Below are 27,923 nucleotides of genomic sequence, written 5' to 3' on the forward strand. Positions count from 1 at the left end.
AGCAGAAGGAAATGCTGGGCTGTGAAGGACAAAAACCCAGAAATATCTGTGATCATTAGTAAACGTGACAAGAAAAAGTCCGGGGGAAAAGAAGATAGATTTATGTTCCAGCGAGATAATAAAACATGAATGTCACCATTTAAAGTTGTTTTGCTTCAAACCAGTCTCATTCTACCTCTGCCAGCAAAGGGAATATCATCTGCCAACCACCCAAAATATCCCAGGGCTTTTCAATCATTAAAACACATCACACAAAATAGGCAAACATGTCTAGTTCAAGATTGTGGGGGAGCAGAAAGAAGCAGGATTTATATATCTTGTGGCCAAAAATTCTTCATACAACTGAAAGTGAAATGAAGAGATCTTGGTCCAAATTTTCAAATTGCACCATTCTTTTGAAGGGGCATAATTTAATACCTACAGTGAATTACAGGCACAGATGCTACCATTGCAAGCATCAAGCAGTTAAGATATCTAAGCGGTTGCATTTACATTATCAAAAACTGAAACCAGGTCTGAAAACCAGGCCATTTTGTGCCGTTAAAGAACTAAATCATGTTCACAATAAGGTATAATTATCTCTAGAATTTATGGTTTGAGGAGAATAACGTAAAGCAACACTATCATTCTTAAACCATAACATTTTTAGTTTTACAAACTAGCAGTTGGTAGAACAAACACCCCAACTTACGAGAGGCTGTTAAGAGAAAGCTGCCTGCCTGGTAAGTCACAGTTCTGACCCTGAAATACATCAGCTTGTCATACTTGACAAGAATCATTACCTAATTTTCTTAATTATAACTTTCAGCAGATTACAGTCCGAGTTATCACTGGTTCAGTCCTACAAAGATACCTACTGTACAGGCCTAAGAGGAGAGAGTCATCTATCAGAAGTGACAAATCACCTTTGCCCACTTTTTGTGTGTGCAGACACTACTCTTTGAACTCTATATTGCCTGAATTGGAGAAAGAGACTTGGAAACAGACTATTAGCACTCTTTTAATTTACTCAAAAACAAAGTTTTGAACCTACAAAATGCTGACCTTGCTGTAAAATTTGCAGTTAATTTTGCAGCAGTTACAGAGACATTAAGCATTTTCTGAAACTAAAATAGGCATTATGTTAAATAAAATAATTTACTATATCGAAAAGGCTGAGATTTACATTATGGGCAATCAGCAAGTTCTTGATACAGAAGTTTAAGGCTAGAAAGGGTGCCCGGCTAGTGTTCAAGGGCTTTAACTGCAGGAACATGGCTAGCCCACAGGAGAGAGAATTCTGCATAAGTATTCACACTAGGTTCTCCAGCACATTGCTTTTGCTACATGGGAAGATACTTACAGGTCATTATTTATCAAACACTACTTTTACAACGCCAGTATGGATTTACACATCTCAGTATTGAGAAAAAACATGATAGCCTAATCTAACACTAGCTAACAACGGTTCTTCTGCAGGTATCCACCTGGAATATGACTCTTGATTAGTAGGATTAGCTCTTTGTCTAGTTGGCATTTGAAGCATTAGGGTGAGGGTGCTCAAACGTATTTTTCTCTTTTTCATGGCTGAGAGTGAGCTTTCTTCTTCCTATTTTCTAGCTGTTAAGTGGAATAAGAGGTGGCAAGAGTGAAAATAGTTTGCCTTTTATTGGTTATGCACATTTTTGGTGTACTGTACAAGAAGAAAACAGACTCTGCCCCCAAAGAGCTTTTTATAATTTCAGGACCTAATGTTGCAACAATCTCTCTGCAGACTGCTGCACCAGTACTGCACTCACTGCAGAATCAGGTCCACAGTAGTGGATGGAAAGAAAACATCTGCACTAGGAAATCCAGAAAAGAGCGGAATGTAGAGGCTTTCTATTTTATTTTTCTATCAGGGTCTCAAGGAAGGTTTGGTTTCTTTCTAATGAAGCTTTGATTGACAGAAACTAGTAGCTTGATTTGGGACATGCATTCATTTTCTAACCCTTTCACTTCTAGATCTACATTTCCTCAGATGGTTGGTGGGTATTTCACTCCCCACATATGGTAGTCAGGAGGACACATGCTACAAGCACTCTGTATCCATGCATGGGGGAAGTATTTTGCAGTCTCAGCATCAAACATTCAGTGGATCAGAATGCTGAATAGGTCTTGGCAGGAAAACAAACAAACAAAAAAAACCCACTGATTTTCTTTGTTGTTTTCCAAAGTCACTAAACCTGTTCTTCCCAAGACCATTCTCACAAAGATACCCTGAAAAGGAGTGGATGGGAAGGAAGATGCAGCAATATGACTTGTTCAGCTTGATGAGTGAGCAAATGGTGTTTCCAACTTATATAGTCCTGTAACATGAAATGTACAAATTACTTAACGAAAAGAAACAATACATGATCCCTTTAGAGATTCACATTTGCCATTTCATATATTTCACTAATGATCAAAAATAAATTCAGTTTATAGTGTTAAAAATCTATGCGATCACTACATGTGAGGAAGTATTAAGAACTGAAGGAGAGATAATTATGCTTACCTTGCCATTGCTATGCCAACAACACAGCCTCCAACTATGGACCAAAATCCAATCCAGCCTGCATCTACCTGATGGGAAACAGCAAGAGGAAATGAAAGAGTTAAAGCTGAGAAAACAAGATACTACATTGAAAGAAGGAGGTAGAGTGGCTCTGAAAACTCCTAGTATAAAAATTGATAGACTTACTTTTCTAAGAAATTCAAAGGGAATATAATCCAGTTAAAAGGACCAAACAGTCTATGACCCCAATGTGACCTCCCTTTATATTGAAATCTGCTGGGGAGTGGCATGTGGATTTCTATAGTACCCTGTTAGAGGCTTAAAAAGAAAAATCTCTTCCTTTACTGATTTTATCCGTTCAATCTGGCAAACATTGATTTTCTACTCTCTTTTATTTATTTGCCTCTTCACTAACATCAGTAGGCACATACAGCTCTGAAAATATGAACTGCCACCGTAGAATCAGCAGAGGGAGCCACAACTACTTTTGGTATGTCAATGCTTTGTTTTGTTTTGTTTTATATTTCAGCAGTGAATGGTGCAGGTATATTGAAAGTTCCAGACATCAGTAAAAAAGAAAATTAAAGATAGGGAATTTGTATATCACCTCAAACAACATTACAAACCTAAACACATGTCTATGAAATAGAGCAGCTGCTGCATGCAAATACTTACTTGGCTGACATGAACTGGTGTTAATATTAAGTCCAGAACACCGGACCAGCCAGAGAAAACACCCAGTGGTATAGCATATGCTAATGCAATCATCAAAAACCGGAAATTGCTGTGAAGACATATATGCAGTTAGCTGTTTGTTAGAAAAAGCTCTGAGATTAACTTCAAGAGTAAACTATATCCTGGAAACTATATTCTACCCAATAAGAATGAAAGCATAAATCCAAAGAGTCAGTCAGAAAACATATACAATATTTGGTTATTTCACTGGAATGCCAAGTCCTGAAATGTTACTGCCCTGCACCATGATATTAAACAAAAAGGCATTTATTATCTGTATATCAATGACATTTTCTTGACATTTGGAACATGCCAGTCTCTCAGACTTTCCTCATCTTCACAAGAAATTACAATGAATTTGTTATGCTATTATATTGATGGTCTGTGCAGTGTTAACATATTAAAAACAAATAAGCATCAATTCAGAGTGAAAAAAACTATTTCATGTATACATTTAAAGATTCATGTTCTTCAAACTACTCTGTTTACTCTTTTTGAGAAAAAGAAATTTACTACATTCTCTTCTTGCCATTCCAACCTTACAATTTATTTTGATCTCTTTGGCATACTCATGCAGGATACTCATTTCTAAACTCATAAAATATGCGCATGTAAAAGAACTGTGTGCAATTAATATTGAGGAAGAACTTGGTTGGGCATGCAGAATTAGTCATTTTTGTACATATAAATATATATTTTAAACTCATTCATTATATTTCTGCTTGCACACGTACACTGTGTACAACAGAGGTACTTTAATTTGAAAATATACCTTCAGCAATATTTCCCTCAATGTGCAAATGAGTTTGCAACAGAAAGAGGAACAGAACCCAGGAGTCCTTGCTCACAACCCTAGAATACTTTTTTTCCTACAAATGTATCTGGAATACAGTCCTGTTACTTAAAATACTCACTTGTTTAAATGTTGCTGTTCCCATTTTTCTGTAGCAGCATCATAGAAAAGTACTGTGAAAAAGTCCATATCGTAAGCAATTTTTAGAACTTTCTTGTATTTCTCATATTCAATGAGGACAAACGTGAAGTGATTCCACTTAAGGAACAATCAGTTGCACACATAAAAATGGGAAATGACTGCCTAGGAAGGAGTACTAAGGAAAGGGCCGTGAGAGTTACATTGGATAACAAGATAAATATGAGTTGAAACTATAATGCTGCTGGTTAAAAGAGAAAACATCAATCTGGGGTGCTATAAGCAAGACATGTGAAGTAGTAATTCTGCTCTACTCCATTAGATCTCAGCTGGAATAGAGTGTCAGTTCTGGGTACCACATTTCAGTTAAGATGTGGACAAATCAGAGACCAGAGTAGAGCAACAAAAATTATTAAAGGTCTAGAAAACAAGACCTAGGAGGGAAGACTGAAAAAAAGAGTAGTTTTATTTAGTCTGGAATAGAGAAGATTGCAATGGGATAATATTTTTCAAGTACATAAAAGGTTGTTACCAGGAGAAAGGAGAAAGCTTGCTCTCCTTAACTTCTTCAACTGTTATTTTGTCTCCTTAAAGACAAATATTGGCTATAAATAACAGATATTAGTTACAGAAGACTTTGGGTTATTTTAGTTGCACCCGGAAGCCACTTCTGTTTTCAGCAGTCACAGCTTTAGAAGGTAATGCTTAGGTGAATAGAGCTGAGAATCTGCTCATGCATATTTATCTTCGCAATTGCTCCATCTGAAAATTTTACTGAAAAAAACATGCTTGCTGCCTGTCACGCTAATAACAACTGCACACACATTACTTCCTGGCATTATATATAAATGCACCTAAGTCAGCATCAGCCTTTTTTAGTAATACTTTCTGCTGACATATTATCAGCTTTAAAATAAAACTGAAAAAAATATTGCATGCTATGATACTCCATAAAGCAAGGCTGTTCAGATGGACGCCCAGTCAAAAATCAATCAGCTTCCTGGCAATATCCTTGACAATGTCTATTTAGCACCAGCCTTATTCTGTGGCCTCCTTTCTGGATGGAGATGTCATGTAAAACTATGCCTTCTAGTTCATAAAGGAGCTATAGATACACAAAATCCTTAGTTTTATGAGCTCTAGATTAGGTGACATATACCATATATAACTGGTTAATACCATGAAGCTGCTTTAAAACAAAATTCTTAGTTTAAACAAAAATATTTAAACTGTTTGAAGGTATTGGGATTTTTTTCTAAGCAACCACCAGACCGTTTGGTATGTCCAGTTTCAGTGTCAAAAACATAAACAAACTCAAGAGCTATGATAGTGTATTTTTTTTCCAGTCTTGACTAAGCTATTGTAACAAGACTGGTGGAAAATTAATTGAGTTGTGCCTCCATATGTGAATAGTCAGTTGTTCGGCAGATGATGTTGTAATTGTGGGATCAGATGATACGTTGAAAATCACACCTTGTCTCCTGAAGAGTTAGCATCAATTCAGCTATTAGTGAAAGCTTCAGAGAGTAAGTAGTCTCCTGAAGGAGTCTTCATGTCAGGGGAAAGAACTGAAAACATACATGACTCCCAGATAGGTGCTCTGTGGAGCGTAATCCTTCAGGGAGCAGGCTACAAAGGAGAAGAGAGCAGAGAGGCTCTCTGACTCCAAGCAGGTGGACTTTAAGAAGTACACAAGCTCCTGAAGTCAACACCAGATCAGGAGTAAAAGGACATGACTGAGATGTTGAACATACGCTAAACAGTTTTATTTTGAAGAACTAAAAGTTAAACCCTGAAAAAAGAGATACAAACTCATGGGTGATGTGTATGTACTTGTGAATGATCTCCCAGGTTTATATCAACTACAGCTATGTATATCAATTTATAAACTACAGCTATGTATATCAATAACATATGAAGGCAGTCTCAAAATAGGAACACTGTGGTAGCTTCTACACTTGCCACAAGGAGATAGCATGGGAATAAGGCAATTAGCAACAGGCTAATGAGGCGCTAATATGCCTATTCAGTGCCTCATTAGCATAACTGTGGCAGCACGAATTTCAAAGTGCAGACTTTGAACTGCAGACTGACAATGTGCACGGGGACAACTTCTAAATAAGCACCCCACTTTGACATTTCCTACTCCCACAGAACTAGAACGGAGTAAAGGAATGTACAAGTGGGACCCCACTCTTTAAATACCCCTCTGGAAACTCCCCCCTCCAGTCATGCATCTGATGAAGTTGGTCTTTGCCCACGAAAGCTTCTGCTCCAAAATATCTGTTAGTCTAGAAAGTGCCACAGGACTTCTTGTTGTTCCCATCTACACTGTCAATCTGCAATTTGAAATCTACACTTTGAAATTTGTGTGGCTATTATTATGCTAATGAGGTGCTGAATATGCACATTAGCGCACCATTAGCCTGCTTCAAACTGCCTAATTAATATGCCACCTCCAGTCAGAAGCAGCATGCGTAGAAGCAGCCCAAGGCTTGGTCTACACTAGACTTTACAGTAGACTACAGATAAGCACTTCTAGCTACACCAACCACCTAGCTAGAATTGATTTATTTGCAGTTGATTGTAAGGTTTGGCCTCACTGAGGAAGGTCGACGGGAGCATTTCTCCCAACAACCTCCCTTACTCTTTGCAAGGAATAAGGGGTCGACTGGTAACACCAGAGAGATCAGTTTTGCCTGTCTTTACCAAATGTGCAAAACTAAACTCCAGAAGATCGACCTTGACCAGATCGATCTCCTGGCAAGTACAGACATACCCCAACTCTGTAATGAAGGGAGACAGGATTTTCCAGTGTTCTTGAACTGAGCAGTCCTAATTTACAGAGTACCATCAGAAAAAAAAAGCAGTCCCTGTCTCAAAGATTAAAACTGTAGATCATAGAGGCAACAGTTCAGACACCTAATACTACCAATAATGGCTCTCTCTCACAGCACAGCAGATTCCACTCTTTTATAAATCCCTCTTCTTTGATGGGCTATTGCTGAAAGATTCCCCAAGTGTGTTTTGAAATGATGAGATGGTGATTGTTTAGTAACCAAATGAAGTGAGAGTGGGACAGCATGGATGAATGCATAAGGAGAAGATAAAATATTTTACTTAGAAGCAACAGACAATCCTGATTCTTGATGGTGATGTGTTAAAACAGAATGAGGTTCACCATTTAAGTGTAAGCAGGGGTGAAAGTAACTTAAATTTGGAGTCTTAGAACATTGGGGCGGGGCGACTGGCAATACAAAAGTACCTATAAGAAATTTAAGAGTGGGGGTGGAGTGCAGGGGCTCAGGAGAGAGGGTTGGCATTTGGGAGGGGCAGGGGCCAGGGACATTGGGGTGTGCAGGAATCAGGGTTAGGGTGCAGGAGGGGCTCAGGGCAGGAGACTGTGGTGTGTGTGTGAGGGGGTGCAGGAATCAGGAAAGAGGACAGAATATGGCACAGAGGCTCTGGAACCAGGTTAACTGACTTACCTGGGAAGGGACCACTGCAGCCGTAGCCAGACAAGGGGCCAGGCCAGGGCCCACCAGGATTGTCACAGCAGGATCGTGACTGATTCTGCCTCCCCTCCTGCCCCTACCACTGCCACCCTTTCCGGTAGCCAAATGCTGGCCAGACCACAGGTCCTACCAAAGGATCAGGGCCAGGGACAGACTGCTTTGCCTATATGGGAACTAAGCCCCATACTGGCCAGATGGCAGCTGTGGCAGCCAGGCAGCTGTGGCCAGGGCAGGAGCTGGGGCTGGGCCACCATGGCAGCAGCCAGACTATCAGGAGAAGTGGTGGGCCACCAGGGTCAGGCTGCCACAGTAATTATCAAGGCTGGGCCTCAGGGCCTACCACAGTAGCTTTGTGGCTAGGGACAGACTGTGGCAGCCAGAGAGGGTCTGATTCTGCACCCCCATCACAGCAGCCAAACGGCCTGCTCCAGGACCAGGGCAGACAGTGAAAGACAAAGATTGAGTGTGTGCTGCAGGGTACATGTGACTGTGTGTGTGGCACAGACTGGGTACGTGTGAGAGTGACACACAGTGTGTGCATTGGCAGCTGTTGGGTAAGTTTCTGAGAGAAGCCATCCGCTGTCTCTTTGACGGAAATCTGACCTGCTATTGTCTCTCCACTGCCCAGTTCTGCACTCCTGAGTCACTTGGAGTCAGACTAGAGCAGCTCCGCTGTCTCCCTCTCCCTGAGTCCTGCCCTGCAGAGATGGGGTACAGGGACAGGGGAACATCCTGACTTCAGCATGATACTCTCCCTTCCACAGATTTCTGCACAAGCACAAATTTCACTGATGTCAGTCAATTCTGCATATGTTATCAGTTGCAGGATTTCGGCCTTTGATATTATTTACTTGATCTTACAGTTTCAATATGACAGATGATGCATGGGAGAAAGGAAGCAGTGTTGCTTTGGATTTAAGGGAGGTACATTAGGTAGAATGTGATTAAGCTAACTGCAACCATATTATGTGCACGCAGCCACCATAAGTTAATAAAACAGCCCACCACCTAGTTACGGTTTAATTGGGAGACGGGTTTTCAGAAGCACTAGCTACAGTTTCTGCTATGAATGGGTGATGAGAAAGGCAAGTAAACAACTGAGTCTGAAAACCTTGGAAGTTGGAAAATATTGAATCTAGATGTCTCTTATATTGCAAATTTATTGAAAATTAGAAAAGTGATTATCCAGTAGGGGTCATTATGACCTACGCTTTTTGTACACATTAGTTATAAAAGATGAGTCAATTGAACATACTTTGGAGCAGTCCTCTGAAACCACATTAAGAAATATTTTTCCTGACACCTTTTCTCCCTGGTGGGCGAGCAACTGGCCACTGCAAATGTACTGTTAATTACTCGAGACTGCTGCAGATGTTAGGAAAATATCTGAGATGTTCTAAACCTATCATTTATGTCCACATCTACTTAAGTCTACTTAATTGCAGTGTCAGAGAAAGGCATGCTTACTTGCATTACTGCTTGATAAAACTCAATTGCTGAATTCCTGTTGATTTATTTCTTACATTGCTGGGAATAAAATAGTTAATTTGCCCCTGTTGGGTGACCTGAAGCATTAGAATATTTTCCTTAAAATAAAGTTAAAAAGATACCTTAAATGTTTAGTCTGAGACCCTGGCCATCAATGATTTATTTTCTATTCCCCCATAATCAACAGATTCAAATAGGACAAATTCTGACTTCAATGCATTTGAGTACTTCTCTCATCATAGCAATCAGAACATGAGTTTTGGGGCTCACATTTGAATGGGAAACTGCATCCCAAGTTTTTCCAACACCATGAGCAATTTGGAAAGATGGCAGTTCAAGAAAATGAAGAAAGCAATTTAATGGTCAGTTGTTCAAATGTTAAATTACCTCACTGCTTTACAGCACATACCTTTCTAATCATCTTGTATTTAATGAAACAAAATTATTACGTAGAGGTTTTGTTAACTCACCACAGCACTGCTGATGCTGAGTGAATTTGGCATATGATCTGCAATATTTTTAAATATGGTTAATATTTAGTCACTCTACTTGTTAACATCTAGGCCGTGTCTACATTAGCCGCAAACTTTGAAACAGCCGTGCAAATGGCCATTTCGAAGTTTACTAATGCATATTCAGCGCTTCATCAGTAGGGATGTTCAGATCAAAATCAAGTTGCATTACTTGAACTGTGTGGAGAAGTTTGCATTGCTGAATGCATATTCAGCGCTTCATTAGTATGCAGGCGGCCGCGACGCTTCGAAATTGGCACGGCTCGCCGCTGCGTGGCTCGTCCCAACAGGGCTCCTTATTGATGGGAATAAGGGGACTTCGAAGTAGGTGGGGTCCTTTCGAAAAGGAGCCCCGTCGGGACGAGCCGCGTCAATTTCGAAGCACCACGGCCGCCCGCATGCTAATGAAGCTCTGAATGTGCATTAGTAAACTTCAAAACTTTGCATGGCCATTTCAAAGTTTGGGGCCATTTCGAAGTTTGGGGCTAGTGTAGACATAGCCCTAGTGTTCTTTAAATGTCTACATATCAATAAGCTTAAACTTCTTAAACTTCTTTAATCTGCGAACCTTGGGAAATAGACTATGTTGGATTATGAAATTTTCTGGACCATGGGTGTCCATGTACACTTTTTGATTTGAAGGTGAAAACAAAAACATTTTGCAAAGTACTGAATTTTTATTTCACATCTAACAGACAGCAATACGCTGACATCAGAGTGGGGGAGGGAGGGTGCAGGAGTGAATGGGAGTGGTGCCATGGGGTCTGGGAAGGATGCAGGGTTCAGGAGCACGCTGCGGGGGGTAAGGGTACAGGGACTGGCAAGAAGGAAAGGCGAAGGAGTGTGCTGGGTGTGGGGAGTGCAGGGTCTGGGAGGGAGGGAGGATGCAGGGTCTGAGAGAAAGGGAGGGTGTGTGAAGGGGATGGAGGGCTAGGGTCTGGGAGGGAGGGTACGTGAGCAGGATGGAAGTGTGAGGTTTGGGTGTGATGGGGAACGGGGTGCTTACCTGGCACCCCAATCCCATGGACACACGTGGCTCTGCACCCCGCACTGCAGAAAAGCCTCTGGAGAAGCATTTCACTGCACTGCCATTCCCTCGGCTGAGGTGAAGGTAGGGGAGAGGGAGCAGCAGCACACAGAGCCACTTTCTTACTCCCTCTGCTTGGGTCCAAACCACAGGTGATTCCACATCAGGGATGTCAGGATTAACAAGGTTCAAGTGTATTTTATTTGATTACAAAATGCTGCAAGTTAACTTGTTTGTTCCTCAGTGAGAGGATTAAAGCACATGTTCTGTTGTTTAGCTCTTTTAAATTTAGGTTTAGAAATCACTGAATTTGCCTTGAACTGTAAAGCCAAGCTGTCCCCATGAGCACCTACCTTAATCCCCATGAGCACCTACCTTAATAGTCTACAAAAACTTCTCCTATAGCTAAGCCGCTGACTAGCTGCAGCCACACTAGGAGGAAATGGAGGACGTGATGGAAAGTAGGCTAGTGCTGCAGAAAATATCAGGGAGACCAATCCAAATTCTATGAGACAATGAAGAAAAAACACGGTAAGACAAGTAACATTGTGATGGATTTTAACTCTAAGAACTTATTTTAATGTTAAAGTAATCAACTAGCCTCTTTAATACAAAAACTGTACCCCAAACGCTTTACAAAATTCAATAATAGAGCTATAGATCTAAAACAATAGGAAGAGGAATTAAAGGAATATATTTTCAAACAAGATTGAGAGTCCATTAGGTAGACAGATATAGGCAGTTCATTTGCAATGTCAGGAGCTGCAGAGGTAAAAGCTTATGCATCAACACTTACAACACTGCCTGATGAGACTACTGGATTTCTCAGTACTATATCTGGGTAGTACTGGTGAATCACTTTTTGTGAATAAAATCCCAGGTGCTACTAAAGGACACAACCCATTGATAGATTGTGAGAGAAGAGGCTAGCGCACAGGTGGATAAGATCTGTGAGACAGGCTGGGCAGTTCTGCCTGTGGTTTTAAAACACAAAAGTCACAGCCCAGAGTGATGAAAGCATGGAAAAAGGTGTCAATGAAGAGTGTTACTGTGGCAACAGGCAAATTTACAACATAAGAAGGAAAGCACAGTCAGCCATGTCCCTAGGAGAGAATAGGTACAAATGGGAGACAAATGGAGAAACAGTTGCTTAAAGATGCTGCTTGTGACCAACAGCACTGGGTCTGATGATCTGAAATTTCAGACTGGCAATTTGGGCCTAAACCTGCAGGAGATACTCAGCAAGTCTCATGATCAGAAAAAGCCTCAGGTATTAATCTATACATCTGACCACCTGATCAATTTCCCTCTCATCTTTTCCATCCATGTGCAAATTTTTTCCATCCATGTGCAGAATATTTTTTGTCTGCACTGAGGCATGTGCAAATGTGTACCACCTGTGGAAACAAAAATTTAGCTGTGGGCACTCCGCTGCTAATCAGCTGAGCAGCCACACAGGTGCCCAACTTACAGGGAATGCTGTAACTGACATTTACACACATTTACAAATTATACTGCATTTTCCGTATACGCAGGCTTAACAATGATATGTTAGTTTTCCTAAATTCTTAAACACAGGATTCTTCACCACAGCATGGACAATCCTTTAGCTATGGATTGTCCCCTATTAGGAGCACCTGGGATCTTATTACAAGGAAATAATTCACCAGTACTACCTGGAAATAATACCTAGAAATTCAGTAATGTTGGGAAGTGGATACCTTTAGCTTCCTCCTCTCTAAACAGTTTTTTCTTAAGTCAATACAAAGTATTTTGTCAACTGCTCTGCCAAAAGAGGGAAAAATAATTCATGAAAACAAAAAGTAAATGATACAGAATCTGAACAGGGCAAGTGGGAAAATACAGAGAATAACTGTTTCAGTTTGTTCAATGGGAACATAAATGGATTGTGTCTGAGGATGAACGAAACTTTACCAAACCCACCATATACTATGACACCAATGCCTCTAGGTAATACAATACAGTAAGATTTAGGCTGCTGTACAAGGAAACAAATAGTGAAGAAATTAATTGGCATACTGTAACTGAGTAAGCAGAGACCTAAAAAGACCTGTCTGTGATACTGGATTGATTACTGGAAAAGGAAGCAAGATTTAACAATAGCATTTTTTTTAAAAAAAAAAATATTCCTTTTATTCCATGTTCAGAATAAGATTTCAGAATTACATGTGGATTTATCCAAAAGATCATCTGATTTAACACAAATTTGGAGACTGGAATTATACATTATTATTTAGCAATTACTCACTGTAACTAAAACAGAAAAGATTTACTTTTTTAAATATAAACCATATTGATTTAATATGTTAGAGTAGAATAATACTTTTACAAGTGCCTATTCTCATTTAGGGCAACTGCTGAGATTTATCTTAAAGTCCCTTTCATCAGTGGCAACTCCTCTAGAGAACACATTATAGTCAAAAGCTTGGGTCATTTTTTAAATTATTCAATTAACCTGCTGGTCTCCGAAGTGTTTCCCTTAAACGCTTACTATCTTCTCACCGTACAAGTGCTACTGTGATGAATCTGCCTTGTGGCCACTGCCCTTACATATAAAAAAGGGAAGAACTCATCTGAAATCTAGCCAAAAACGGGGTAACTTCTATTAGGTAATAAATGACCCTCGTATCAGCTTAGCCTTGTATGCCCCACACTTACAGCTGTACCCGAGGTTTTGGAGTCCAGAACAGAATCATTCTCAACATGTTACAAAGCTGATGCAGTGCTGTCCCCACCAGAAGGGGCCAAGAATAATAGGTTTGCTGTTGTCACTACCATCATTCGTTATGCCATACTTTAGATGAAGAAAAGCAAGCCTAGGCCAAGTTCACCAGCTGATGTGTTGTAACTGCCCAGGGAACTGCAGACAGTGACTAGAGATCTTCAACAATAACTATCTTCCTCCTGACACTTCTTTCAGCAATACTGGATAGATCTACCAAAGCACTTGAAACAAGAGGGGAGAATAAGAACAGTCAACTTACCAATAGGGAGGAAATGCTGCATTAAGTACACAGCTGTATATCTTTCCCTGAAGAGTGCCTGACTCTCTAACACCTCATGAAAGCAGTCTGAGCATCATGACACAGTGAAGAGATCAAAAAAGTGAATAGATGCTCCCAGCTCAACCTGAGAAATGGGCACCTGGCTGATTGCATAGGCTCTAAATGGGAAAGGGGAAATTTTATATTCAAAGGTACAGGTCTTTTTGGTGAAAGGTCGTTCTTCTTTAGGAAAGATATCTCCAGACCTAAAAAGCCCTAATCATGTACTAAATTGCAAGGCAATAAGAATCTACACTATTGTAGTAATAAAGTTAATAGGTTTGATTTAAGGTTCAGGAAAATAAATGGCTAATAGCTGTGTTTAGAGCTAACAACAATGCAAACTTCTCCATGCAGTTCAAGTAATGCAACTTGATTTTGATCTGAACATCCCTGCTATATCAGTTACAAGTCAGAATATGGTGTGCAAAGGTGACAAGAGGATGCCATGATAATTCAGCTGAGCTCCTGGTGCAAGAAACTCCACTATATTAAGAAGAGAGAGTGAAGGGAATGGTTCAGAGAAAGACTGTAAAAAGGATTTATACTTACAGCCTTGTCCATCATTACAAAAAACATTCTTCGGAACAATATTTTTGCCATGTCACCTATCTAAGTTTTACAATTTTTGTAGTGTATCAAAATATCTCTAAGTGAGGATTGCATGATGGCTACGCCAAAAGAATATGTGTTAAGAGACTCAACTTTCTTTCTTAAGTGCCCCTCTAGCTTGCTGTGTGACTTTAGGCAAGGCCCCAAATCTCTCTCCCCAACTGTAAAACAGAAAAAATGATACCTAAGACCTTTGTTGAATAAATCTTCCTACCAAACAGGTATAGTTTAAAGTTGTTTTGCTCTGGAATCTGCCTCTCGTTTACTGCTATAAGCACCAGGGACCCAGAGGGAGGGGGAGAATACAAGTAGTCCTACACATTGGCTGTTACATAACATTTTTCCTCTACCCTCTTTGAGGTGTGGGGAGAAGATAAGATGGGGTTTGCCACAATGCTCTCACTAGACCCATAATCATCTCATTGATAGATATGGCCACCGTTGCTGGGGCAACCATGGCAAAAATATCAATAAGGCTATCTGAGGACTCTTTAAGAACCTCCCAAAGCTCTAGCCCAGGCTGGCAATCATGCTTCTTAGAAGTTTCCACTGAGCTCTAAAATTATCCTGTGGTACCAAGCCACTCAGTACTGCCACAGCCTCATCTGGTGAGGAGGAGAAAGAAGCCTGCACCAGTGGGGAAGAGGCACTCTCTCATCTTCAGCCATGATTACATCTGCCAGGGCTAAGTCTGAGTAGGAACAGATTAACTAAGGCTGCGATACCAGTGGAAAGCCCCGGCAAGGGTTCAGAGGTCAGGGCCAGTTCACAGAAGCCCTCACTGATGATAGAGTGCCGGTTTTGCGATGGTCAGTACCTGCAGGCACAAGCGCCAGGCAATGGTGTGTCTAATCTTTTCCATCCTTGTATGGATTTTTTTCCATTCATGCGCAGAATAAATTTTACATGCAGAGACATGTGAATGTGCAACAAAGGCAACAACAACAAAAATCTGAGAGCTCTCTGTTAATCGGATGGGTGGCATCTCAATCTCTCGAGTGGTCACACAGGTGCATAGCTTACAGGGAACAGTGGTGTCAGGAATGAGCATGGGGTCCCACGTTCAATTCTTCTCTAATGCACTTGTCAGAGCTGGTGGTTGCCTCACTGAGGGTGGTGGCATTAGAAGTGTTATCAAGTCACTGACTACTGCAAAGGCCTCCAGGGCAGAAGCACCACAATGCTACTGGTGCCACGTTGACGCACTGGCATCCATGTATATGCCCATACTGGATTCAAAAGGCACTGCTGAGCAGGGCACAGTCAACCGTGCCTCTCGCGGATTAGGGATAGAGGAATTATCTTTTGCAGATTGTACTCTAATGTCTTCCTTTTTGCAACAAAGCCACTGTGGTCAGCCCCGAGACTGACTGACTTGGCTGCAATACCGGTCTAACTGCCGCTTCCATTAGGCTAGTCCTTAGCCTAGACTCCCTATCCTTCTTCATTTGAGGCTTGAAGGCCTGGCAGATTTGATTATGCTTCTGTACGTGAGCCTCTCTCAGATACTTCAGACAACTGGAGTCTGGGTTACTCATTCACACAGACTTGCCATACAAGATGCAGAGTTTGAAGCCTGGCAACCAGAACATGCCTAGCCTAAGAGATTAAAGAAGCTGCTTGAAACTAAGAGAAGGGAATCTAACCATATGCCCTATTGACACTGTGCTAGAAATTAAGACAAACTCAACTAAAGAATAACATTGGGAAAAAAAATTGAACAAACACCTTTCTAAAGCAACAGGATGTGTTCCAGTGATCATATCATGGTAAGAAGGCAATGAGAGGGTGCGGGGCCAGCCAGACCCTTTCTACTAGTGCATGAGTTCACAGCACAGAAGGGCACTAGGGCCAGCCCAACAGATACCATGGAGGGAAAAATCTCTGGCAACTGTGCATGCAGAACATGCTTACCTAACAAGGAATGGATATGAGCCAACACTAAAAGAAGAACGGTGCTATGGCATACACCACAGTATGTACACATTTAAGCTTTGAGATACATTTTCAAAAACATTTTAAATAGAAAAAATTGATCTTAACAATAATTTGAACTCAACTCTAGAGAGAAAACTGGACCAAATTTTTAACTGACATAAAATTGAACTCAGTGGAGCTACAGCAATTAACGTTAGAAGAAAATGAAGCCCTAGATTGTTAAACCAGAGTTCCGCCATATCTTTAAAGAAAACAATTTGCCATGAACATGAATAGATTTTGTTTCTTAAAGCATCTATTGAATTATCCAGCTGTGCTGATGAAACCACCACAAGGAAAAACCTGGTTAAATAAACAAAATATTTTACAGTGTTCAGCTTCACATGTTACTATTTATTCAGTAAATTGTTGCTGCTGAATAATAATTGTTACATAAATCTATAAAAAGCAGCATTAAGTACTTTCTGGTTAAAAAGCCAAGACCTAGTGGGGTTTTATTCCACAATCATATTCTTAAATAATCATTGAACAAATCCCTTTTGAAAGATTCTTACACATTTAAGCCCTAAATGAGTACTGATTTAACAGAGAAGTTCAGCACAAAGTGTTGAGACACTGTGGTATTTCCACTATCACTGTTAATATAAAGAGAAAAATTGGTAGTGAGAAGTTTACTTTTACACTTCAACAAAACAAGCATAGTTTTGAAGTTCTGAATTAAAACACATAGCTCTAGTGGAACATACTTCTCTTGGGAAATCAGAACCTATGAAAAGCTAGCACATACTGCATTTGCACATGAATCAGTGCCTGAATTCAGAGACACAGCTCAAGTGGTTACCCATCACGTAACAAAAGGAACAGAATTTAGCTCCGCCTAGAACAGGGATTTTCAAACTTTTTTCCTGGTGACTAGTGTTTCCTCTAATTGTTTCCATCTATGGGTGGAATAAATTTTGTGGTGTGCACCATGGCATGTGTGGCTGTGCACCACCAGTAAAAATACCTGCTGCTCATTGTGGGTGGCTGTAGGTGCTCTCCTAATCAGCTGAATCTCTTCCAAGTGGCAGACTAAGTGCTCGTCTTAAAGGGAACAGCGTTGTGATCCAGTTGAAGGAAACTGCTGATGCCCGCAACCTTCCAGAGATGAGGATGAGGGGACTGGTGTGGTGCTCTGTGCTGGGGCAGGGGTTGGGATGTGGGGGCCAGGGCATTCTCTGACCATAGGCTCGGCTGCAACCCAGAGTTTGAAAACAGAATACAGGGTCTTACCACTTGAGATACAGGACAACAGCTCTTTAGCTGCCAGCAGTTTTGTCTGAGGTCAGCCACTAGAGGGTCACTTTAACCACTTAAACACAATAAAAGTAAATTAGCTTTAAGATACCTGCATACAACACAGCATCAATGTGGTCCTTGATGTGCTCAGAGTTACTTTGTGATGCAAGTGGAAGAGAGGATGTTCCATTAGGAGATGGAACCACCAGAGGTCCTATTAAAAATGCACATGCTGCACCAAGATAGTTAAGCAATGTTGCAATAGCTGTTGCAGTGGCACGTTCATCAGGAGAAAACCAGGTAGTGGAGAGAAACGGAGCAGCATTCATAACAGTTGGGCCTGCCAATCCATTTAACAGTTGCCCTCCATGAATTAATCTGGAACAGAGAAGAGAATATGCAGACATTTACGCAGTAATTACTTAAACATGTAAGTACAGAATGCATTAACACGTGTAACTCCATAAAAGATATGCAGAAAAGAAATACTCTGTACCAAAATAAGTAGGACTAGACCCTGAAGAATCCAGAAGCTAATTTGCATTTATTAGCATGGAAGTGAATGGAGAAGTTAAATGTTCTCTTCAAAGAAGGAATGATGAAGGGAATAAAAAAAGAGAAGATTGTTTTGGAGAGAGGATATCACTATAGTGCAAGATGGAAGAAAGAACCCTAAGGACACTCAAGCTCCAAAATGTTAACCCCCATCCCCTGTGTGTTATGCAGGCTAGAGTCCCAGTGGGAGTTTTAAGCCCCTTACTGGGGTTCAGTTTTGGATCACAAAAGCCCCTTTTCATACTTTCATTATATTACATTACATAATTCCACACCAATGGAAGTTTTACAGTAAAAGGAAGATACAGCTGGGCCCTCAGGTGTTCTGAGACAGTCATCTTATTCTGCTCTTTAGAAGACCCAGGTAGCCAAATATAAATTTCCTTTCACTTGCCCATCCTCTGGTGCATTCTCACCCAGTTTAAAAAGATAAAGTCTGAAAATCAAGGAAACAGAGGTATTAGTCTCAAACAATGTAGGGCCTGCACGTACATATCCAGAACTGGCACAATCAGCAAACACATAGAGGAGTTTTTGCAGTGTCTCATAAATATGGAATCAAGCCAGAAACCTTTCCTTTGATTTTTACAAATGTAATCAGACTTAAGATGCTAAAACCTTTCAGAACTTATAAAAGACTCGAGATCTAAAAAAAGCAGCCAGAGACAAGCTAGCTAGCAAACCAGCCAAAATCATCTTCAAGCATCAAAATGGATACAGCCCTTACATTAAGATGAGAGCATAGGTGATTTAAAAATTGATTTTGATGGGCTTTTTAAATGAAATGTGAACCCTCTATTACTACAGCAAGAACCCAGTCATAAGAAACACAAAGATATAATCTAAAAATGGGAAACGCAAGCCAAGCTTAAATCAGCATTTATGCCACACTTCAAGCCACAAGCAGAGGTGGATTGTAACAGGAGCTTTAAAATGTAGAAAGGAAAAAATTTCAGGAAAAGACCGATAGGTAATTTATCAAGTTGACAATCTGAGAAAAACTGATGAATACCACTCATTTAGCATTAAATTACAATCCAATTCTATTCATGCAAATTATAAAAGATAATATGGAGCAGGGGTGAGCAAACTTTGCATCGGGCCCCACTTTTCATCTCTGCAATTAGCAGGGCACCCCTCCCCAACCTGTCCAATATAAACCAAACCAATGGAAATTTCACTTATGTTCATATGGAAAAAAAAAAAAAAAAGACTTTTTGGCACGTGTAAGGAAATACGTAAAATGTAAAAACTTTATTATTAATTAGTACATAAATGTGAATAGACATACATAAAAAATGGTAATATATTTCAATTTTTTTAATGAGATAGATGAGCCTGAGACCCAGCAGCCAAACGTACTGCGCCCCCTTATGAAAAGTCATGCCCCCCCTGAGAGGGCCCTCCCTCCACTTTATGCACCCCTGCTTCAGAGCAACCCCCACACCACCTCATATCATTCAAAGGAAACATTTTACTGACTTTGTACTTGGGATTAAATTCTACTAATTTACTGTTATATAAAAGAAACATATCTGTTATAAATCTAATAAGCAGAAGTGTTATTCTTTCTCTGTAATATACAGCTGTAGTATGCTATCTCAGGCTGTTATTACAACAGGGGTGGAATGAGCAGTAAAGATGGCAGGCAGTGAAACATTTGCTGGCTTGTAGCATAGCCAAACACAGGAAGTTATGTAGGAAGATATTCAAGTAGTCTTCACTGGCATAACCACATCGTGAAATGCTTGCACTTGGTGAGGTAGGTAGTCATATCGTATGGCTTCCTATTATCCAGCAAGATTTATCCAGAACATGCTTGCTCCTCCAGTTCAGTCAGGGAGCTTCCAAAGCAGTCATGTAAAGGGACCTCAGATTTGGGTGAAGCAAAGGGACATAGTAATACAAAATCAGATCCGAACAGTGTGGTAGTGGTAGCAAGAGTCCTGCTGATAAGCTTAACAGCATGCCACATTCATATACCTCTGGCAGGCCTCTGTGAATAACACTCATTCTGTCATGCTTGATTTTTAAAAGGAGCTTGTGTAATAGAGGAACTAGAGAAAATGCACAATATAGGAGCTCTGTCCATTAAAGCAGGAAGACATCTGACAGAGACCTGGGGCTGTGCTGTGCAGTCAGAAAAACTAGTAACGTTTTTTGTTCTGCTTGCCTGCAAATGAGTCTACCTGGGAAGATCCTCACCTTTGGAGAATGCACCTAGACACCTCTGGAGGAAGGGGCCACTCATGGTAGGAGGAGAGATTTGCTGCTATGATGTGCCAGGGCCTTCTGGGCTCTCAGAAGATAGGAAGCCTCAAAATAGATTAAGTGTTTCATGCAGAAATCTCATAAATTGATGGCCTCTTGACCTAGGGTGGAGGAGTCTTGCTGATGTAGAGCTAGGCTGTCGTGCTGTCCATCAATACTCACATTGCTCTGCTTGAAATTTGGAAAAGAAACACTTGGCAAGCTAAGTGGATGGCTCTGAACTCCTTGATATTTTTATGAAGAGAGAGCTCATCCTGGGACCACAGGCCCCACAGCTTGAGGTGATAAAGGTGGGCTCCCCAGTAGGCCTGAAGTGCTCAACACTAGGGACATGGAAAACTAAGGTGCAACAAAGGGTATGCCTGCCATTGTCAGCCAGGGTTCCTTACCCAGTTGAGGGAGATGTGGACCAGGAACAATAACTATTGAGTTCAAGTGGTGTCTGTTTGGTGAGTATACTGATGCTCAACATTCCTGCAGGAACACACTCTTGCACACCACACCACACAAGCAAATACATCCACATTTCCCAATAGCATGAGGCAAACCTGGGCTGTTGTGACTGGGTGGGCCATGACTTTGCATATCAGAGTTTGCATGGTCTGGATTTGAGCCTCTGGAAGGGAGCTCTGGCCTGCACTGAGTAAAGCACTGCCCTGATAAATTTCATTCCCTGTACTGGCATCAGAATCAACGTTCGTTCATTTATCAACAGGCTCAGTGCTTGGTAGGTGGCTTGGACTAGGGCTTATGTTATTCTTTACTTGGGCCTCTGAATGACCCTTGATCAGCTGTCATTGAGATACAGGCAAATCTGAACACTGCTTTTTGAAGAAGGCTGTTACCACCTCAATGCATTTGTAAAACCCAGAGGGGCTATAGGCAGACCAAATGGAAAAGGATGAACTAGTAATGGGTCTGGTTTATGATAAATCTGAGGAATCTTCTGTGGCTGTGGAAGAGAGAAATGTAAAAGTAAGTGTTCTTATGTTGAAGGTAGTATACCCATCCTGTGGACTAAAGGAATGGATGCCAAGGAGGCCATGCAGCACACAAATGATGGGATGAAGGCCCTCCCACTCCCTTGGCCTTTGGGATTAACAAACATCGGGGTGAAACCCTTTCCTTCTCAGTTTTTGAGGTGACTCTTCCATGGTCTGCATTCTTAAGAGGATTTGCATCTCTTAGGCTAGCAATTTTTCATGAGAAGGATCCCTGAAGGGGGTCAAGATGAAGGATAGGAAGGAGGGCTGTAGGAAAACTGAAGGTTATCACCATCTACCACTGTATTTATCACCCAGTGGTCCCATGTGATGTGGGACCAAGTCAGGCTGAGGTGTGAAAAGTCTGAAAACAAGGAGGGGCAGCGGAATCCAAAGTAGGAACTGTTATAGTGTCCTTGACCACACTTTCAACAGGCATGCTTGGGCCCACTGGCATAGTTATATGACCTTGGCAACAAACCTGAGGTGGACAAAAGTAGTTGATGGCACTTGTAACCTCTGATTCATCTTTTCAACAGGGCCAATCTTGGTGGCAGAGCCTAAAAACAGACCAGCTGTTGAGGTCTGAAGTGCTTCTTCAAAGTAGATAGGACTACAGATGTCTAGAGACTGGAAGGCAGCCCTTGAGTGCTTCAAGCTGTGGATTCTTGTGTCTGTTTGTGCTGAAAACCATGACAAGCCTTCAAAGGGGATGTCCTGAATCGAAGGCTTACCCTCCTGAAATCACCCCAAGGACTGCAGTCAAGAGCTAAGTCTCATGGACACTGCAGAAACTATAATCCTGTCTGTAAGTAACAGAGAAAAAGCCATGCTAGTCTATATACTATCAAAACAAAAAAGCAGTAAAGTAGCACTTTAAAGACTAACAAAATAATTTATTAGGTGAGCTTTCATGGGAGAGACCCACTTCTTCAGACCATAGCCATACCAGAACAGACTCAATATTTAAGGCACAGAGAACCAAAAACAGTAATCAATGTTCACAAATTAGGAAAAAAATCATCAAGGTGAGCCAATCAGGCAGTAGAGGGGTGGGGTGGGGTGGAAATCAAGAAGTAGATTAAGCCACATATGCAAAAGAGTCCCTATAATGACCCAGCCATGTGCCAACAATGCCCAGTTGCTTTGTATATTTGACAGATTTCAAACTCTCTTAGACAGAGTTAATGGGCACAAAACAGACATAAAAACACTCCTGATCCACAAACCAGTCAGCCAACATTTTAATGGAGTGGGACATTCTGTTAATGACTTAAGAGTTTGTGTCTTACTAAAGAGGAATTTTCACACTACTTTGGAAAGAGAGGCTGCTGAACTTTTATATTCAAATTTGACACATTAACACGTGGTTGGAACTGGGATGTGAATTTTCTGGGACATTATAGGGGCTCTTTTGCATACTTGGCTTAATCTAATTCTTGACTCCCCCTCTCCCCCCGCCGCCCTTCCACTCTCTGATTTGCTCACCTTGATCATTTTTTTTCTGACTTGTCAACCTTAATTACTATTTTTGGTTCTCTATGCCTTAAATATTGAGTCTGTTCTGGTACGGCTATGGTCTGAAGTGGGTCTGTCCCACGAAAGCTCACCTAATAAATTATTTTGTTAGTCTTTAAACTGCTACTTTACTGCTTTTTTGTTTTATAGTGCTGTCTGTGTCCCATGATGCCTGGAGTGAAGATCTGGCAGCACTCTTTCCCTCCTTTGAGAGGTCAGAAAATTCCTGCCTTGATTTCTGAGACAAAGACACTGTAAATTTGTACAAGGAGTCCTACAAGTTGTAATCACATCTCTCCAGCAGAGGACTTACTGCTTCAAGATATGCAGGTAGAGTCAACTGTCAAATTTTACCCCAAACATTGAATGTATTTGACCCCTTTTGTTTGGGGGTAAGTACTTGTTTTGCTCTATCTAGCCATCCTATTTGGAGCCAGGAGAGAAGGTGAAGTCTGCCATAGGGTTCTGACAACACCAGACAGTTCTGACAGTGACAGCCTCACTGATGGATAGGGCCACCTGAGATGTTGCTGGTGCAGCCAAAATGTAAATGAGACTGTGTGATGCTTCCTTGAGCTCCTCAATCTCTAGCCCCAGATTAGCTTTTATACTCCTGATCTACTACAAAGTTATCTTGTGGCAGTGAGCTACTCAGTCCCATGATGGCATCTGACGAGAAGAAGGAAAAGGTGATGGCAAGAGTGGGCTTCTTCCATTACACCAGCCTCAACTATCTTAATGGGGCCCACAGCCTGTGAATGGCAGGGGTCAGTGTCAAGTGGAGTTCAGTGCAGCAATAGCAGGTGCATGTCAAAGAGGCTGAGTAGCTAGTTTGGGATACTGGGGTATCCTGAAATAGCTCTGACGTGTAGACATAGTCTTGGAGTGAGAGCCACCACAGGCACAGCTTTGCACTGGAGGTAGAAGGTTTGAAGGCCAGAACCAAGGCCTGGCCAGCTCCAGAGATGAAGGCAGTCTCAACAATAAAAGAAGGGTTCCAACTATCTACAGTAGTATCATTTACAATACTTACACTAAAACTATACTAAGACAAACTTGGACACAGAGATGAAACTCTGAAAAATGCCTTGCCAAAGCAAGAGTAGTTTTTCCAGCAACCATCACCAAGGTGCTCATGATTCAGCAGAGTTTACAGCAGTCCTGAAATAATGATCCCAAATGGGTTAAGAAGCAGTGTGTTGTCTTTGCGCAAGTTTCAAAACAAAGACCTGTTACCTTTGTAAAGGTTTACAATTTGCATGCACAACTTCAGAGACATAAAAATAATCAGTTCACTGTACAAAGTCAATATGGAGACATGATTTGATCAGTATATTATCCAAAAAGGTGGAAATTTTTTGAAGACTTCATCTGTCTATTCAGTTTATTTTCTTCATCCTGTGTTCTCTTCCCGCCCGCTCCCTGCCATTAGTATGACATCTTTTTAACTTCCTGGCCAATCTTTAGACTGTATACTAATCATATAGATTACTTGTGAATTTCCAGTTATGCTGAATGTTGACAGGTTCTTGTCCCAGACTCAGGCCCAGGATTTAAATTATTCTATAATTAGGAACCCTGATGTTCACAGTTGCCTAATTCACACGATAGGCACTCTCGTATATCTAAAAATATAGTTTACTATAGGTTGAACCTCTCCGGTCCAGCACCCTTGGCACCTGACCAGTGCTGGACACGAGAATTTGCCAGACCACAAGAGCTCAATATTGTCTAACACATCACTAGTACTTTCACTGCTTACAGGGCTCTTAGGAGACATTTAGAAGTAAACTACAGCTAAATAACAGCACAGAACATTGAAAGTGAGGATTGGTGGCTATAAACAAACTTTATGGGACCACGGGAAGCTTGACCACACCCATGACCCAGTTAGCTTGTCCACCTAACTAAAATTATGCCAGATTACAGATGTTGCCAGATGAGAGACTTCCATCTTAGAGAGGTTCAACCTATAGAAGATACACTCAGCACTACTTAGGTACTTCAGGGCATGGGGACAGGCACAGAAGTCAGAACAGGGGGTGTTGAATACAGGAGTCAGGACAGGACGTTGGGGGGGTGAGGGAGCTCAGCACAGTGGCTGGCGGCTGCTGTCTTGGGCCACGCTGCCCAGCTAGTAGCTGCTCTGTAGCTCTCCAGAGCTGCCAGGGGCATGCTTTTTTGCTGACTCTCTGTTGTTATTCTGGAGTATAACTGCCCCCCGTACTTGTTGCCACTTATGCTTATTCTGGAGTATAAATTTTCCCAGCTCCCAGACCCCTGCCTTTCCATTTGATGAGAAACAATCACAATCTATGCACATCCCATTGTCCTGACACCCTCAATTTGCTTCAAGTTATAAGAGGAAACTGCATACCAAATCTGGTGGACCTAGCTCTTACCATTTAGGAGGAGTTCTTGAACAAACAGACTCACATATAGATAGATGGATGGACACAAATGCACAGATGCTCTCAAATTCATAGTAAATTAATTAATATATTTAGCACAGTCACAAATGCCCCAACTTAAGATAAATAGGGAACGTATACAGTAGGTCTCAACATTCGCACTAAGGTTTGCGAATTCAATTATTCGGGAGCAGTCACAAGCAGCCACTTCCACAGGGCCCCAAGCAGAGGGAGCGCTAATGGCCACTGCTTCCTCTGGGGCCCCAGGCAGGGAGCGTCGGTGGCCACCGCTTCCCCTGGGCTCCGGGCAGGAGCCCTGACAGCCGGGCTCCGGGCAGGAGCAGCTGCCATATTTGTGAAATTCAACATTCACAAAGGTTCTCAACACGGAACCCTCACAAAAGTTGAGACTACTGTACCTACTCTTTCAAATACTTGTTCCATCCCTTCTAGAACAACCAGAAGCACTATCCAGCATCCTCCTCGTCATCACCAGTGGACATCATTCTGGTGCCTCCCAAGGACCACATTTCCTTCTCCTTGCTGCCTCTTGGCTGGGATGTCACTTTTGTAGTACGTTACACCATGTTTGATGCAGATTAATAAAGGGATGTTTCCCTTGCTCCTTATTTTTATTTCCTCACCTGGCTAATGGTGGTGGGTTTTTTCCCCCCTATAGGTCAATGTATCATTGATCTCAACTTATTTTACCATAACCACTTTAGAGGTTATATCTGACAATTGCTATTTCTGTCCTGCCTGATTATTTGAGGTCTTTCTAAACTGTGATGTACCTTTTAAGTTGGAGGGTATAGTTGGATGCTCCTATGCCACTAAAGGTTGCTTTATCTTATTACTATCTATCTAGTTCAGGCGTGTCCAACCTGCGGCCCTGGACAGCTAGTAATGCGGCCCCACAAGATCGTAAACTTTTAACATTATGATGTGATTTATATACATTAACTATATTATATATTTTATATGCAGCCCCAGACAATTCCTCTTCACTCAATGAGGCCCAGGCAAGCCAAAAGGTTGGACACCCATGATCTAGTTGAAAGATCCCTTACATATGTTCGAGACACTGAGTTATTTGAATTAAAGGTCCCACACACAGATATGCTCACTTTGCCTTAGCTCAACATACAGGATGTGGCCTGTAGATCCCTTGTGTTGTAGCCAAACTATTTTAATAAATCTCTTGTAACCTACTGTAGAATAAACATATAATCAAACCATAAGGAAAAAAGAATCTCTAAGCAAGCAAGCAGATCAGCCCTATAGTCTATGCATTTACTTTTGACTATATCAGTGGTTCATAAACTTTTGTACTGGTGAAACTTTTTACTTAGCAAGCCCCTGTGTGAAATACCCTTATAAATTAAAAACTTTTGTATGTATTTAATATCATTATACATGTTGGTGGCAAAGTGGGGTTTGGAGTGGAGATTGACAGCCTGTGACTACCCACATTATAACCCCAGAACCCCCTGAGGAGTCATGACAAAGCTCAATTTGCCTCTTCGTATTCTCTAAAGCCTGCTGCTATCCTATTATACAAGCGATTTCTTTTGCAAGTGTTTTCATATTATTTTCAAATGCTAATATTTTATAAATTTCAAAACTTTATTCTCAACTATTTTTGCTTCCTGAATGTTGCCTGCTTCTAATTTATCCGCCTATGATTTTATTCTTAACTTCATTTTATCCTTTATTCATGAACTTGCTTAAATTAAGTTACTTTTCAAGAAAAGGAGATTATTTTCATTGTTTCTCTCTGTTTCTCTAGCTTGACTTTCAACAGAGATGGAAAACATACTCAAAATGTGTTTCGGTGCATTCTGTAGTAATCTGCTACAATACTCTGGGAGACAAATATATACCAGCTAATACAGATGGCAGAGAAATATGAACACAATAGTAACAGGGTTTTTGCTGTTCGTTACAATGTCTTGCTATCCATGAACTAGATTTTGGTCTGAAAGACTATCAAGACCTATTTCCAATAGACCAGCACTAAAAATTGCTCTAAGATTAGAAGCATTTGTTCCCATTATTTCCTCATATTCTCCTGGCTTTTGTTATCAAAAAGGAGCAAAGAGCAACTACTTTTTTCTCTCCCCAGCCTTAAACCGTAATTTAAGTTTGATTCTGTAATGCAAAATGTCTTTTGTGTGAAAGCCAAGGACTGAAAAAGAATTTTAGTTCAGTTCTGAACCCAGTTGGAAAACATCTTTAAGACCTGACACCTAACAGTTGAATTCTGATTGATTCTGCATTCAGCTCTGTTCTGCTCTCAGATTACATTAGCTAGATGAATACTGGGAAAGTATTTTCAGGTACAAAGCAATGTAGCAAGTATTGAGTTCAAACAACAGAAAATATAACAAGAATGTGATGCTTTTCATCATGATCATGAAAAAAATTATGAAAGAAAAAATTTATATGACATTTAACCCAGACTTAATCATTAATTGCTCTGGTTTTGCTTTCAAATGGAAGAAAGTGCAGGTCTGATTCTAATAGGAGGTGAGGCAAAATGCAGCCCATGGGCTGAACCTGGCCTGCT

At 41.0% G+C, this 27,923-nt stretch overlaps 1 protein-coding gene across 1 annotated transcript in view; it reads right to left on the reverse strand.

Annotated features, from left to right (window-relative positions):
* The window catches only part of SLC49A4 (solute carrier family 49 member 4), a 103,681-nt gene that overhangs the window by 37,947 nt on the left and 37,811 nt on the right, over positions 1–27,923 (reverse strand). The window contains exons 3-6 of the mRNA XM_075001064.1: positions 17,726–17,994; positions 11,099–11,228; positions 3,191–3,299; positions 2,516–2,583 (exon numbers count right to left, since the gene is read on the reverse strand). Coding sequence (XP_074857165.1) covers positions 2,516–2,583; positions 3,191–3,299; positions 11,099–11,228; positions 17,726–17,994 — 576 coding nt within the window. The remainder of the gene's footprint in view (positions 1–2,515; positions 2,584–3,190; positions 3,300–11,098; positions 11,229–17,725; positions 17,995–27,923) is intronic.

Source organism: Carettochelys insculpta, chromosome 8, assembly GCF_033958435.1.
Source record: "Carettochelys insculpta isolate YL-2023 chromosome 8, ASM3395843v1, whole genome shotgun sequence".
Lineage (NCBI taxonomy): Eukaryota > Metazoa > Chordata > Testudines > Carettochelyidae > Carettochelys > Carettochelys insculpta.